This window comes from Lissotriton helveticus, chromosome 8 (assembly GCF_964261635.1).
Source record: "Lissotriton helveticus chromosome 8, aLisHel1.1, whole genome shotgun sequence".
NCBI classification, from domain to species: Eukaryota; Metazoa; Chordata; class Amphibia; order Caudata; family Salamandridae; genus Lissotriton; species Lissotriton helveticus.
The window spans coordinates 230521972-230537825 of record NC_136069.1 but is presented as its reverse complement, the minus strand read 5'-3'; the positions used below and the strand labels follow the sequence as shown (position 1 = coordinate 230537825).

Below are 15854 nucleotides of genomic sequence, written 5' to 3'. Positions count from 1 at the left end.
AATCCTTCACTCTTTATTCCCTCCACTATCCTTTTCAATCGAAATTAAGACAAACATGTCCACTTCTCAAATTCCATATTAAACTATACTAATTTACTACCCAAATAACTGAATAACATATCCACTACTCAAATTACATCATATTTTTTTTACTGTACTAATTTTCTACAGTAATCCTTTATGGGTCTCGGAGTGGCGTGCTACTCGCCAGAAAAGTGCTTCAACATCCATCAGGGGTAACAAGTGCTATATGAATGCAAATCTTCCTTCCCCTTTTATCCCTCCGCTATCCTTCTCACTCCAAGTAACTGACTGATATCCACCACTGAAATTAGTACATATTTCACCATATTAATTCACCACTAATGCTTTGTAGGCTTCCTGAATAGCGTGTGTCAAAAAGCGCTATATCAATACAAACCTTTGTCCTCCTCTTTCGTTCTGCTATCATTCCAAATTCGATTAACTGACTAACCTATCCACCACTTAAAATGTACTTGTATGTTTCACTATACTAATTCAATACTAATCCTCTATGGGTCCCGGAGTAGAGTGCTACTCGCCGAAAAAACGCTTTGACGCCTCGTATGGGGTAGTAAGTGTTATATATATGCAATTACAATACAATTACAATACACGTTTCGGAAAGGGTGGTTAGTAGTCTTCAGTGCAACAGGCCAATTTATGAGGTGGCTTGTACGGGACACCTTGCACCGGATATCGTGCAAACTCTGGATGAAGTATCTGGTTCTATGCTTGCAGGGCGGTGTTAGCCTTTAAAAATATTTCCTGGATATTCTGCTGTGTAGTGTGGGCCAAGGACAGTCAGGGAGATTGTATTTACCAACACAAGAAAAAGACCGGCTTAGCTATCAAGTGCAAATTTGAAAGTGCTTTGAATGACGAAAGTGCAGCTAATAAACCTGAGCTTGTTTCCATAGGTATGATGACTATGATTACGGCGAAGTAAATCAGTTGCTTGAACGAAGCCTGAAGGTTTACATAAAGACAGTGACCTGCTATCCCGAAAGAACTACGAAGCGCATGTATGATGGCTACTGGCGCCAGTTCAAGCACTCGGAGAAAGTGAGTATTCCCAAGGCAAACATAAGATATTACACAGGCTGCTGTGCTCTGCGTAAACACACTTACATCAAACCTGCCAGAACTATACTTCAACAAAAATAAGAGAAAACCCTTCAACCTTGTTTTTGCATGTATAAAGTGTTGTTTAGGCGTTCTGAAACGACCGGTTAACGGATCTGCTTTTGGTAGATCTTCAGAGCGTTATCAGCTTTACTTTTTGTTTACCCACAGCTTGCATGTACAGCCTCTCTTCTGCATTATCTGCCCCTCAAACCCCTGCGTGTAGTCCTTTGTGTTTCGAGAAAAGACTAAAGCCTGTAATCGGCAGTTGAAGTGCATAGGTATGCCTTCAGAGAGCTGGAGCATTGGTGATTTTTTTCTTCATTTTTTAAATCTACTTTTTTTAACCGTATGCAGGAAAAATTAAATTAAAATTAAAATGTCATTGAAGCATCGGTGCTTTATGCTTGCTTTCTAAACTGTACATTTAAAAACATCGATTTTGCTCCTTGACTTGCAAAGTTTTGTTTTTTAACATCAGTGCTTTCAGTTGTGGCTTGTATTTTATTATTTTAACTTGTGAAGCAGACAAATGCAAATGACCATCTAATTATGCACTCAAATCGCAGGTAACCACAATGTTATGTCACAAACCCTTTATAAAAAACTATCAAAAAGATTACAAAGAAAATAAAGTTAAAATCTATCTATATCTATACTACTATTATAAAGAGAGAGCTGAAACCTTTGAGGCGGGTAAACTCAAGAAGTACAGCACCAATCACAACACTCAATACACCATTGTAAAGGGTAGTTGCAGCAGATGCCCATAGGCTATACAGCTGGCCACCATATACATTAGAAAGGTCAAAGAACCTTAGGGGTAAAGTAGTCCCTTGTGGGCATTGGCGTGTCAAACTACACTTCACATTATTAGTTTGTGGGCGTGCACCGTTCTCAGAGGGGCGTGGCAGAACAGTGTTGTCAGAGGGGCGTGCCCCAAATAAAAAAAATGGCCACGTACTTCACTAGCGTGCCTTTCTGAAGCAATGTGCAAGCCCATTCATGCTCCAACTTCAAAACAAGCTGCGCCGCATCAGGCGCCGTTAATCATATATAGTGCGAACCAACCTTTGTGGGCATAAGCGTTAGCGTTGTCACACGGGGAAAAAACAAAATTATAATAAAAAGGGGTGCGGCTTGCGCCAGGAATGTGCGCGCACATTCACGCTCCACCTTGCCGTTCTCATGACGCGACATTACTGATATATAGTGCGCCGCTAACTTTTTAGGCGTCAACGTTGTCATAGGGGGGTTGCACAACAATTAAGTTAAAAAAAAGGGCGCGGCTTGCGGAAACATTCACGCTCTGCCTTGCCATTCTGATCACTTCTCACACGTACCTCTCCAAACAACAAGCTGCTCAAAACAGCCCTCGCAAGCACGGGATCACGCAGGGCACTCTCAGCGTACACACGTTAACGTGAAAGACAACACGCGGGGCCTCAAACCAGCCCTCGCAAGCTTGGAATCACGCCGGACACTGCTTAAAGCTGAGGACTCACACACAACGAAGGAGCTGCAAATACGGGCCACCTAACAAGCCATATATAAACAACGCACTTACTAACACTGCATGCAGAACCACACAAACACCTTCCAAAAGCATTACAAAGTGAAGGGGCACGGTCACATTAACATCAAACACAACGCACTTGCACACACAAAAGCTTAACAACTTAAAGCTGAGGACGCACACAAAACTAAGGAGATGCAAATGTGGGACAGCTAAGGAGGCACATATAAAAAACGCTGTGAAACATTACACACATAACATTTCATCCCCGGACAACGTCGGGACGGGCTGCTAGTAAATCAAATAAAGCAACGTTTGACATAGCTTTGCATTTGAAACTAGTGGAAGTATTTTAGGCGTATGTGAACTATGCGTACAGGTATTGTGCAGTCACTCAAAGTGAAGGGACCTTTCTGTATGCTGTGAGGGGTGGAATCAAATTGTGACTTTCAGCTTAACAGATCAAGGGACGATTCCCACTGACCACAAGTCCCTTTGTGTAGGTCTATATAGAAGATTTTGGGGTGGGGGGTTTAAAATAGTCTGACGAGACCTCAGAGGCTGCATCAGAGGCCAGATCTAAAATAATACGAGACCTAAATAGAAATTAAACTAATCTGTGGAAAATGCACTCTGTTCCAGTAAGGAAATTCAATTGGTCAATGTGGCCACTGCATGTTTGTGCATTTAACCGAAGGCATAGATTTGAATCTTGGTTGGTGCACTGAAGAACAGTGACATGTATTTGTAGTGCTGTCAGGACCCACCTCTATAGGAAAGTTGCCGATGATGATAAAGTGAGCAAATTGTTGACAACCTTCCAATTGGCTCCGGTTTGGTTGCTTACGTGAGGCTCTTCCTATATTTTTGCCATATATTTTTCATACATTTTCATGGTGGTTGTTTCTGGGCACGGACCTGTTTTCAAAGATAGAACACACAAGGGATGTTTCTAGAGGGATACTAGAACCGAATCCTTCCCGAATGGGGAATCCCTTGAAAAAATAATTTAGTGTGTTTTCACCAAGGGCTTCATTGTAGTTAATTTCACCACGAGGCGTCGTAGCTCTCTGTGAAGGAAATTCCTCTGTCCCAACGCCGGGCTGTCTCTTAGTTGACGTTTCTGTAGCTAGGATTTTTACATGGAGTGGCAGCTAGCCCCACACATAAGTCTCCATCTTTCACCGCGGGGCTTGGGACGTGCTATGGTGAAATTCTTCTGCAATAGCTCTACTTTGCTGCCTTGATTTGGAAAAATTAGTTTTAGGTTCTCAGCATAGTAATACATGTTTGTAAAGTAAGAGAGATCCCTTGTGTGAGCAAGAAACTAATTCTTAATGCTATTTGAATAATGTTCACGGGACCTTTCCTGGATGTGTTGTTTCATTTTATTCCCAAAACTAACTGGATGTGCCACTTAAAGCTGATTTTGACCTGGTTTTCTCACAAGAACTCTGATAAGTTGGCTTGAAACACTAAAGGCTTACATTGTGGATTTGGCAGTGTTCCTTTCTGAAAAGGAACTGTGATAACTTTACTTGAAAACAGTAAAGGACTTAAGTGGATTTGGCAGATAACCTCACATCCCGATTAGGCTTAGGGAATGTCCCACAAACTGACCCACGAATTTTCATGAATTTCCCTGGGAAATATCCCCTGCCTTAAGAATATGGCACGGCCAAATCAGGTTCCTAAAACTCAATAGTGCAGTAAGAATTGTAAGCGCTTAATTATTAGCGTGTTAGGGGGGCGTGGCTTGGACGCCGGAGAAATGGCGGCTTAATCTTGTCCTCCTCCAAGCGGCTGTAAGTAATTACTATACAAGGACTGCGATCCGACTCTGATCCGGACCAAAACGGGTGCCTGGCCGGCGAAACACCAGCACTAACGATGGGAGAAGTTTGAGACTGATCCGACGGGGGAAACGGGGATAAACAGACCGTTTTGCCCTGACCGGAGGAAAGTGCGCTGCATGCCGGAGCCTGCCTCCGGACACATTCACGCGGTCTCCCGGAGCCCCGGTCACATCACAACAAACTGACTGGGAGCGCCTACCCACACCGAAATACAGCTATGGGCCAATAAGCAGCAGCAGCTGAATCGTGAGTAGACGTATCTTGCAGGAATATGCTGTTGACAACGTGCAGTTGGGGAAAAAAGCGGCGCAGAGACTAATTGTTTAAAATGGCGGCTCCCCAGCGCGTCTGATATCGCGCTCGTGTCTCCCCGGGCTCTGATGCCGTGATGCCTCTGTTTGTGTCCACGAGGACCTGAATACATTAGTTACACAGCCCACCATGCGTTTTTTTTTTTTCAAATATAACGCTGCAATCACTCGAATTTAATGCTGCAATTAATCCTAAGTCTGCCAGCACCCACAACGCCTAGATGGTGTTTGAAGGTCAGAGCTGCATTGAAAGAGCCTAAAGACTCCAGAAAAAGGCGCAAAAACACCGGCAGGCAACAGCGCGACATCTGAAAACGCAAAACGCTCCAACAAAATGGCGGCAGACAAAGTACTACGACTGGTCTTAGTGTTCAGCGACATAGTATAATGCCCTCATGGTGTCATAGTGTCTACTGGCATAATTAAAAAAAAACAAACAAAAAAAAAAAACACAGTACACGTGTGCATTTTCTTGACTTTTACACGGTCTCCCCCCACACTAAGGCACATTGACAGACTGTGTGCAAAACGGGGCATAAAATTACAGAATTTCGAACTCTATGAAGGCAGCCTGAGATGATGACATCACAACTAGGTCACCCTGTCGCAAAACGCCTAAAATTCCCACATGCAGGCAGTTGAGTGAAGTGAAGCCAAGTAAAGTGAAGTGAACCCAAGTGCAGCACTGGATAGAGGGCAAGACCATATGACACACTAGAGAGCAAGAGTTTGCAAGAGTTTGCTGTTTCGAATTGCGGACCCCACAGCGAATTAGGTGCATACTGCTTACCTGCTTGTCTACTGCTGTAATTACCCTCACGAACTGATATTTACAAGGTGTAACTGGGGATATTTACAAGGTGTAACTGTAAAGATCATCTTCAAAAAGGAAAGAAAGGGAGAGGTGTATATTCTGCTGGCCGGCACGGTCCAAATATACACGGCCCAAATACAGATTGGTTTCAACGCTACATGCCTGAAACGCCAAGGCACCTACACAACCCATCGCCTCACGCATCTAAAGTATGGGAGACAAGGAAAATGGTACAGCTTCTAAACGCCTGAAATCTAACCCACCGACACCGATAAAAGGGAACAAAGGGAACAAAAAAATGGAGGAAGCCGTGGAAACAATCTTGAGCAGGCTAGAAGAAGTCAGAGACTTGGCCAAGTCCACCAAGGAGGAGGTTGTTGCTATCCGCCAAGACATTAAAGACATCAACTCGAGGTTAGCGGAAACTGAGACCAGGATAAGCAAATTGGAAGACTTTGAAAATAAGACATGTGGAGCTATCAAGAACCTTTCCTTATGCTCTGACCATCTTGTGAGGAAGGTTGCGGAGTTGGAGGATAGAAACAGAAGAGGGAATCTAAGAATTTTTGGTATGCCGGAGAAATCGGAGGAAAAACATGACTCATGCATACCCTTCCTCGAAGAGTGGTTCACGCAGGCCACAAATCTAACTTTCACTCAGCCACTGGAGTTTGATAGAGCGCATAGGGTGCCAGGACGAATCTCAAAGGACCAAAAGGGACCAAGAGCGATTGTGTGCAAACCACTAAGGTACCAACACACAGAACAGATACTCACCTTCGCTCGCAAACACAACCACGTGCTGTGGAAAGGCCAGAAAATCTTCATCTCACAGGACTTCAGTAAGGAAACAATGGAGACCAGAAAAGCCTTCCTTGCAATGAGACCCCAACTAAAGTCACTTGGTCACCTGTATGGCTTTATTGGTCCAACTAAGTTTAGAGTAACGATACAAGGTGTGTCTCATGTGTTCTCAGACCCGCGAAAACTACGACAACTCCTGTTCGACCGTGGAGATGGCAGTATGGAAGTCTCCCCCCCAGCTCAACAAGGAGCCTCTGCGTCTGGCCTAGGATAAACTCTGGTTTTGAATTTTGTACTACCACTCCCAGACTCCAGGATCCTTAGAGAAGTGCCTATCTGAACTGGATTTGACATGAGGCTCTCTTGGTTGGTGATCACGACTGGTTTTGGACGGTAGTGATACGGTAATGTACTCTATACCCTTGGGCCCTATATCAGCTAATCATCAGACTCCAGATCTATATTGGAACGATCCCTTGAACGATCTGATGAACCTTTAACTTGAAATATCTATATTAGAACGATCCCTTGAACGATCTGATGAACCTTTAACTTGAAATATGTATCATTAAAGCTGCATCAGTATGGTTCTATCCTTGCTACCACACCCACGATACCATACCTATGCTAACATGATACCACGTTACCATGATATTGCTCATGTCCCTTATGGACCTTAAATAGGCGCTATGCTGTGCTGTACTGTTGATCTGTTGTTGAATGCGCCTACGATAATTCTTTTGCAGGTACTGATATATTCGGTCACGATACTGAACCCAAAGCAGTGACTTTCCTGTGTTTAATGTTCTGACACCAGCGTTGGTTATTGTTTGTTGTTGCCTACACACTTGGGCTATTTCACTCAGAATTAGGGTTGCAGCCCGTAGAATTGCTAGTTAAGAGTAAGTTGCTTGGAGGCGGCCGCATGGTCGTCATTCCCGAGTCGCTATGTTCTGTTGTTTCTACTATTGGGGAGGGAGGGGTGGGAAGTGGGTGAGGGTGGGGGGCGGAGGGAGGTCGATAGGGAGGATGGGGGGGGTTGTTTTGATATTTTGCATATGGTTTTGTTTAGTTATGTCCATCTTGCTTACTAGCTTGCATCCAATGTACCACATTATGTTCCGAAGCTTTTACTCTGTACTTCTGTTTCCTGCATACTGTGCTAGCCCCACATTATATGTGTTAAAAGGTGCTGCTGACTCTTTCAGGGGTATGAGACTGCTTCCACGACCCAATCCTTATGTATACACATGTGTTATGAGACGATATCACTGGATGCATAATTGATGGCTGCTGTTATAGATACTCCGATAGGGACGACAACCATAACTAACCTTAGAATCCTATCATTGAACGTGAAAGGACTTAACCAGCCAGTTAAACGCCAAAAGACACTTGACTATCTACGAAGGCAACGTGGAGATATAGCCTTATTGCAAGAAACAAAACTAGAAGCAAAGCAATTTCACACACTGCGCAATAAGTATTTTACTGAAGTGATAGGCTCTGAGGCGATCTCAAAGAAGAATGGGGTGGTAATGCTAGTGGCCAAGAATGCAAATGTGGAAATAGTCTCTAGTGCAATAGATGCAAAAGGCAGATGGGTCTCAGCGAGACTACTCAAGGATGACACTGAATTCTTTATCACGACTGTCTATGCCCCAAATACATATGATCCGTCCTTTTGGGTAGGCCTAACGAAGCAGATAAACTCCATCCCCGACACAGCAGTCCATATTCTGGCGGGCGACTTCAATCTCCCACACGACCCAATACTAGATAGAGACTCTAAATGCGTCTTTCGCCCGGGGAAGGCCCATAAGGCATTCATGAAACTGTGCAATAGATTTCATTTGGTGGACACGTGGCGTTTGATGCACCCTGATGGCAGAGACTACTCATTCTACTCCCCACCGCATGACTCGTTCTCAAGAATCGACTATATACTCATATCTAATAACGCGGTGGCAAGAGTTGAGGACGCGGACATTGCTCCCAGATTAGTCTCTGATCATTCCTGCGTTTCCCTTACATTATCTAATATTAAACCGACCACCCGACAATCCATGTGGCGATTCAATCTCACCATTATCAATGACACAAAACACAAAGAAACCCTAGACACTGCCATTAAAGACTTCTTATTGTTAAACAAGAGGGGGGACACTTCAGACACCACCCGATGGGATGCATTGAAATCCACCATAAGGGGAGTCATTATAAAAATATCGTCTGCAATTAATAAGAACCGCACTGCAGCCTTGCTGAAATTAGAGGAGGACATTTCAAAACTCCAGCACACATACTTGAGGAGTAGAAACCCTGAGGTCCTAACCGAACTGTCCAATCAGAAATACACCTATAACAAACTTATTAGTGAAAAGGCGGGAATTTGGCTAGACAGGAGGAAGCGTTTCAAAATTTGTGACTCGAACAAAGCCGGGAAGGGACTAGCGGCTTATCTTAAATTTAAAATTCAAAAGAATACCATTGCATCCTTACTCGATGACAATGGGACTCCTAACTCTGATCCCACTAAGATTGCGAATATCTTCAAGGACTTTTACGAGAAACTTTATGCTAGAAACATGCACATAGACAGCGAGAAAATGAAGAAATACCTCTCCAATTGCACGCTCCCAACACCCACGGCCGCAGAAAGAGACTCCTTGAATGAACCAATCTCTGAGTCGGAGGTTATTAGCGCGATCAAATCCCTCAAAAAGGGGAAAGCCCCTGGGCCTGACGGCTATACAGCACAATTTTATAAGACCTTTGGCCATATTCTTTCCACCCCTCTCCTAGAGGTCTTCCACGAAATTACCAATACAGGTAAAGTTAAGGGGACTATGGCAGAGGCTGTAATTGCGGTAATACCCAAGGAAGGCAAAGACCACAAACTCCCCAAAAATTACAGGCCTATCTCGCTGATAAATTTAGATTGTAAGCTCCTAGCATCAATTTTAGCGAATCGCATTCAAAAAGTCCTGCCGTCTCTAATACATCCCTCGCAGGCCGGTTTTCTGAAGAACAGGCTCTCGAGCGATAATACGAGAATCCTGGCTCATGTCATTGAAAAAGCGAGACTCTTATCTACACCCACCATCGCCATTACACTAGACGCTGAAAAAGCGTTCGACAAAGTAGATTGGGCTTACTTAAACGCTGTACTACATAAATTCGACCTGGGTCCCATATTCACTAAATTAGTCATGTCCCTCTATGCCTGTCCCTCTGCTAGAGTACGAGCTGGCGGCGCTTTTTCCTCCCCATTTGGTCTAGAACAGGGTACTAGACAGGGATGTCCATTATCCCCGTCCTTATTCCTCCTGGCTATTGAGCCTTTTTTGTACTACATAAGGGAAAACCCTGACATCGCTGGAATCCGGTTCACTGACTGTACAATTAAACTCACGGCTTATGCAGACGACGTGTTGGTCATGAGTGAACAAGCTGATAAGGCTATCCCGGCGCTAATGTCCACAATAGAAGACTTCTCAGCTGTTTCTGGATATTCCTTGAACAAGGATAAAACTGAGGTGAAGTCATTAAATAACCTATGTGATAAAACCATCCTGGGCGACTCCGGGCTTACCTGGCAGTCGAAGAGTTTTAAATATTTGGGAATGGAATTCGAAAAGGACTTGATATCCACCTTAAAAATTAATGAGGAGATACTCTACAAGAAAACACAAAAGCTGCTGGACGGGTGGTCTCCTAAATTTCTCTCCTGGTGGGGAAGGGCTGAAACACTAAAAATGATGATCAGTCCCTTGGTAAATTATATGTCATGTATGCTCCCCATGACCTTCACGGAGGACTTTCTACATAGAGTTGAGAAACTGATCTCGGATTTCCTGTGGAAAGGGAAGAAACCGAGAATTGCCATGAAAAAATTGCAACTTCCAAAGATTAAAGGGGGATTAGGATTGCCAAATTTCAGAAACTACCAGACCGCCTTTCTCTGTAAGCAGGGAGCCTCCTGGTTTATCGAAGACCCTGTCTACACGCCCTTATGGATCAATATTGAGAAATCCATTATAGGCAAAGCCCCGCTCTCCGCAGTCCTAACAATGGACCTCTCACACCTCACGAACTCTAAATACATCATGCTCAATACCAAGAGAGCACTTCTGCGGTTAGATCGCGTTCATGGCACTGGTCAACAAATCCACAATTCCTCCTCTGCGTCCTTATGGCGTAACCCGTCCATTAAAATTAGCGGATCACCCATCATATGGGACCACTGGTCCGATAAAGGTATTAATGTGGTCTCTGATCTATATGAAAATAATATGCCACTGCCATTCTCGACTCTACAGGCCAGACACTAAAGGGTGACCATGACCGCCAGCTCCTGGACCTTCTACTAACTCTAGCATGTAAGGTGATCCTGTGCAATTGGAAGTCAACGGGTGAGGTCTCCTTCAATGCATGGAGGGAATGGCTGTCCTGCATCAGGGGCACTGACAATCCCGCGTTACACTCATCACCATGGCAGGTCACCAACAAAAAATTATGGTCTTCATTGGACCGAGCCTCCTTCACCTTTGACCCACCCTGAAGTTCCAAATGATGAGGTCTGTATTCAGTGAATTATGGGTTGCATGCTGTGTGAACTGTAATGGCTATATCTTGTGCTCACGGGCTTGACAATCTTAGAATCATGAAGCAGGAATGATGAAATATAAATGGTACTATATGACTTGTTTTAGACGGAGGGCTCTACGGAACTATATACAAATGTGAGAATGCAAGATTGGTACTTTATTTTCCTTCACTGTATACGTATTGTTTTGTGTAATAATCCATGTCTGATTGCGGTATTTTTGTAACACGATTGTAATTCTTCTGATGCCTTCTTGCCGCCATCATCTCTGTTATCATTTCTGTTATTGTTTAATAAAATAAAATATGATTTGAACATAAAAAAATGATTAGCGTGTTAAACTGTTTTAATCACTTACGAGGAAACAAGGCATCTTAGAGCAATGCTCTGTTTTATAGCATTTATGTGTGAATGTATAAAAAAGACCTCTGTCTGGTTTATCAATGGATGTAGCTGAATTGAATCTTTCTACGTTCATTTTAATCAAGGAGCTAAATGTATCACTCCCGTGCTCTCCCCACCTTGGCTGTACACGTTTAAAGAACAGCCACATTGCCCTTCCACGAACCATGGTTATTTTTTTTGTATTTTACAGATTTTTCTATAGCGCAAACTTGACCCGAATCGGTTATCAGAGCGCTTTACATAGCACCAGTTGCATTATTTGAGGACACATTCATTTTTGTTAGGCACAGGGAGATTAAGTGATTTGCCCAGAATCGCAGGATGCTATGTGTCCCTGTTGAGATTGGAACCCAGTTACCCAGATTCGAGGTCAAACGCCCTAGCTGTTAGGCCAACTCCTCTCCACAGTCTGGCTATGCACAGCCAGACTGGATTTGTACAGCTCATATTCCTCCAGGCCTAAGCCTTAAAACTAAAGGAGCATTTCTGTTGCCTAAAAAGACAATACACTCCCATCTGTGGACTTCTATGTAGTTGTAATAAAGTAACTGGTAAATTGGGAGTGAGTGAGTTGGCTGTGTATGCTTGCCAACATTTAAAAGGTTTTTCAATTCATGCTGATGTATGAGGCTGTCAGTAGGATGTGATGCAAAGTGTTTTTGTGTTAAAGTCAAAGCTTGGAAATTTATTTTTTACATATTCAATATTTTTTCATAATCTTGCTATCGTGCTTGAGTTTTGGATGGTTTACATACAATGGTAAACTAAATAAAAAAGAAAAGTGCTGATGTGAGAAGATGTTTACGTCTCTCCTTTTGTACCCACCAGGTCCATGTGAATCTGCTCCTAATGGAAGCTCGGATGCAAGCAGAACTTTTGTATGCCCTCCGTGCTATAACTCGCCACCTGACCTGATGCAGTTACGAGAGAAGAGTGCAGTCGACGCATTGAAACTTCCTTCTCCTGTAGATGCCTACCAGAAGCTGTTTGTGATGTAGCATCAAACGGATTCTATCCTAGCGCCAGCATTTGCTTCAGTAATGTGCAAAGATGCGTTTTCTTTTTCTTGATGCTTAAAATTACTAATGATCGTGAAAATAACAACAAGGAGCACAGCTTTTCTCCTTGTAGCTTAATTTTGGATCTTTGTCTCATATCCAGAGTTCAGTGTTTTATGATTACCAATGCCTTGCGTCTGTCTCTAGTGACAAAGGCGGAGGGCACATAGTCAATTCAGCTGTATATTCTAGTCAACTAATCATTTCTAATTTTAAGTGTACTGGCATCTCTGGCAAAAATGACGTGGTTCTGCCTTTGTGCGGATCAGGGCTGGTGCTGAAAGAAGTTAAATATTAAGGTTTCTTGGCATCTTGCTCACCAGGAATGATTTTTTCTGCCATTATTATGCTGTCGCAGTGTGAAAGGTGTTTGCGAAGGCCGGTGAAAAGCACTGTCCATTGACTGAAAATGTGAAGCGGGTCACGGTAAACTAGTAGACCTTTCATAATGCTACATAAGGGTAATAACAAGCTATTTCACATTTTGCTCATTTAATATAAAATAAATTGCCAGGAATTGAGGTCTGCAGTAGACCGGCCTCATTTGCCCAATTCTGGTACTTCTTGGGCTAATTAGCCGACATTTACCAAATCCATATCGTTTTGCACAATATTAGTGGCCGTCACACCACTCAGTGTTCCTTTCACTTGTTTAGAACTTGGCAAGTATCTTTTTTTTTTTGCACAGCTTTACTTTGTTATAGTCGCTCTTTTTAATATGAAATTAGCAGGAGAAAGGTTAATGCCGTCACTTATTCCCTCTAAGGGAGTAAGGAAGTCTGTCATTCATCATGCACTTCAACTTGTAATAATCAAAGCTACAAAATGTGATAAATCATGTGCATTATTTGTGTAAGAACAAAAGCAAAGTGCAATATTTCGCTTGAAAATACCTTCCTTTTTTACAACTTATCGGGCAGTCTGGAAAAAAATTAGTTTTGCACAAAGAGTAATATTTTCTATATAAATGTTTTTTTCAAAACAGTGTAATGTTTAAATACCAAAGCAGTCCCTTTGGAAAATAACCTTTTTTTCTTTTTTTTCGTTGCTGTAATAATTTAGCCAGCTCAAACATCTGTTGATTAAAGTGGAACTTATTTTTGAACCCTAGCTCCATATTCGGGCGGCCTGGCCGATGGTGGTCAAGGGTTGGGAGAGAAGTGGCTCCTAAAAGCAGGGCCGGCCTGATAGTCTACCATCTTGACCCCTTTCTCATGCTCTAGGGTTTTATTCTTCAGCATTGCCACCAGCCGGCAAGGGAATATAATGAGCCAAGGCTGCCTCACCAAGCCTCGTCCTTGGCGATGTGCATGGTTTGAAAACAAAACACAGCAAGACGTTGAAAATCCTGCCTTGCCTGCTTGTTCTATTTCCAAAGTGCCCTTTTGGAGCTGAGTATTTTGTGTATTAGACTGAGAGCTGTTGTTGAATGTGCATTACTACAGGTTTGGATTTGCACAAGCCCCTGAGATACCAACGCTACACAGAGCACTTGTCAAGTAGCTCATTTCACTAATTCCTTGTTGTGTTAGTTTACCTTCTTCCTCGTGTGATTAGCATTGAGGCTGCTTTAGCCATGAAACCTCTCTTACACATAACATTTTAGGCCTCACTGTTTGTTTGGAGAGTTGGAAATAGGTAGCTGATTTATTTTCATAAAACAAATTAATTTTCTGGCAATCCGTTCTTAAACACACTAGTTATTCTTTCACCCAAATTCCAACACTTAATATCCAGTCATCATTTTAGTTACAGTTCCCAATCTGGGTTGCTGGTCAAAATGACTGTACCCATGCTTTCAGCACTTCTCTTGCATGGAATCTTTTCTGACCTACATGCTTTTGGAGTATTTCCTGATGCTGTGAAAGGATTTCAGGATATTGTGAAAGTGTTATTGACCCTTTGACATCATGAAGTCGTTGATATTGATGCCAAATAAAGGCTAATTGACCCTGACAACATCCACATGTCCCTATTACTTTCACACTGTCGGCTGTACATGGTCCTCAGATTTTTAAGGGCAACCATTTTGTTCAGCCTTTGTCATTGGTGGATCCGTCAAAAGTCCTCCGATATTCCTCTTATTTCTCCTTCTCTACCATCAAAGGAGCATCTCTGCACCGTCAATTGCCATGTATCGAGGACTACTAAGTGTTATCTTCCAGCCATAAAGTTTTTTTCACTTTTCTTAACCATGTTTTTTACCATTTCGTCATTTTAATGATATTTGTGGCACCTTTCTTCTAACTAATGTTTAGGAGGTAAAAATGGTATATCCAAGTTAAGAGTGCTGAACTGGTGAAAAAAAATAGAATGAACTAATAGAACTTGCAGCTGATAAAATCCTAAGTGTTGGTAAATCAATGCTTTACAGAGATCTGAAAATAGCAGTGATGATGATCATAAAGAATCAATGTATGCCTTGCTTTTTCACTGAAAGGCATCCAGGAACACATTTTGTAAGTTAATATAGGTTTTGAGCAAAACACAGTGGTATGCTTCAGCTACACTAGAAGTGCCTTCTTGCTCGGAAGGAAATAAAAGCAGAGGAGTGTTCTTCCAGTTAGTGCTGTTTGTCAATTCAGCCTCTGTTTCGATAAACACCAACTCTGAGCATTCCTTTTGTGCCTACAAATTCCCTGCTCTCTTTTTAGGTCTTGCCTGATCCAGCGCATGCGCTGGTCTGGCCGAGACATTTAGTAGCTGCTTTGAAAAGTGCTACCAAAGCGGCCACCAGCTAACTCTCACGTGCACAATTGCGCGTGCATCTCTAGCGTGCTTTAGCGCGTCATCGTGATCACTTTCGCTGTCAGAGTGATCGCGATCACTCTAACTTTTACGGCTGCACAGGGTTACTTTCACTGCAAGTGCGAAAATGCTTGTTCTTTTTTGAAAAACCAAGAGTTGCTACAGATAAGGATAGAGGTGTGAGGTCTATTGGCAGAGTGTTATAGGTTTTGGGTGGGTAGCATACGAAGGAGAAGACCTCATGGGGTATCGGATAGCATTTACATTGCGCGCGGGTCTAACGTGCTTTGCGGTGGGGTACCACATGGACCGAATGTTCTAACTGCATGCGGCCGTACAGGGCTTCCCCGAGTAGCCTGGATACCTCGGTCTAGCCGGTGCTTGACCGCCTTCTACCCAGCAGACACCCCAGCCGTCAGCCCTCATTACTCTAATGCCGCAGGGCACCGCACAGCTGCGGATTATGTGACACATCTGTTCATCGCGGTCCTGGCAGCAATGTTGCCGCTGCAAGGTGAGCACTGTCGGCTCAGGCTCCTCGGAAAAGACTCTTGTTGGCAGGAACCTGGTAGCAGGCCCATCACGAA

The 15854-nt window shown here is 43.2% G+C and overlaps 1 protein-coding gene across 1 annotated transcript in view; it reads left to right on the top strand.

Annotated features, from left to right (window-relative positions):
• Nucleotides 1–14475, top strand: part of SESN3 (sestrin 3) — a 318970-nt gene extending 304495 nt beyond the window's left edge. Inside the window, exons 9-10 of the mRNA XM_078656979.1 lie at nucleotides 942–1086; nucleotides 12290–14475. Of these exons, the coding sequence (XP_078513105.1) occupies nucleotides 942–1086; nucleotides 12290–12376 (232 nt within the window). The 3' untranslated portion in view covers nucleotides 12377–14475. The remainder of the gene's footprint in view (nucleotides 1–941; nucleotides 1087–12289) is intronic.
• The last annotated feature ends 1379 nt before the right edge of the window (nucleotides 14476–15854 follow it).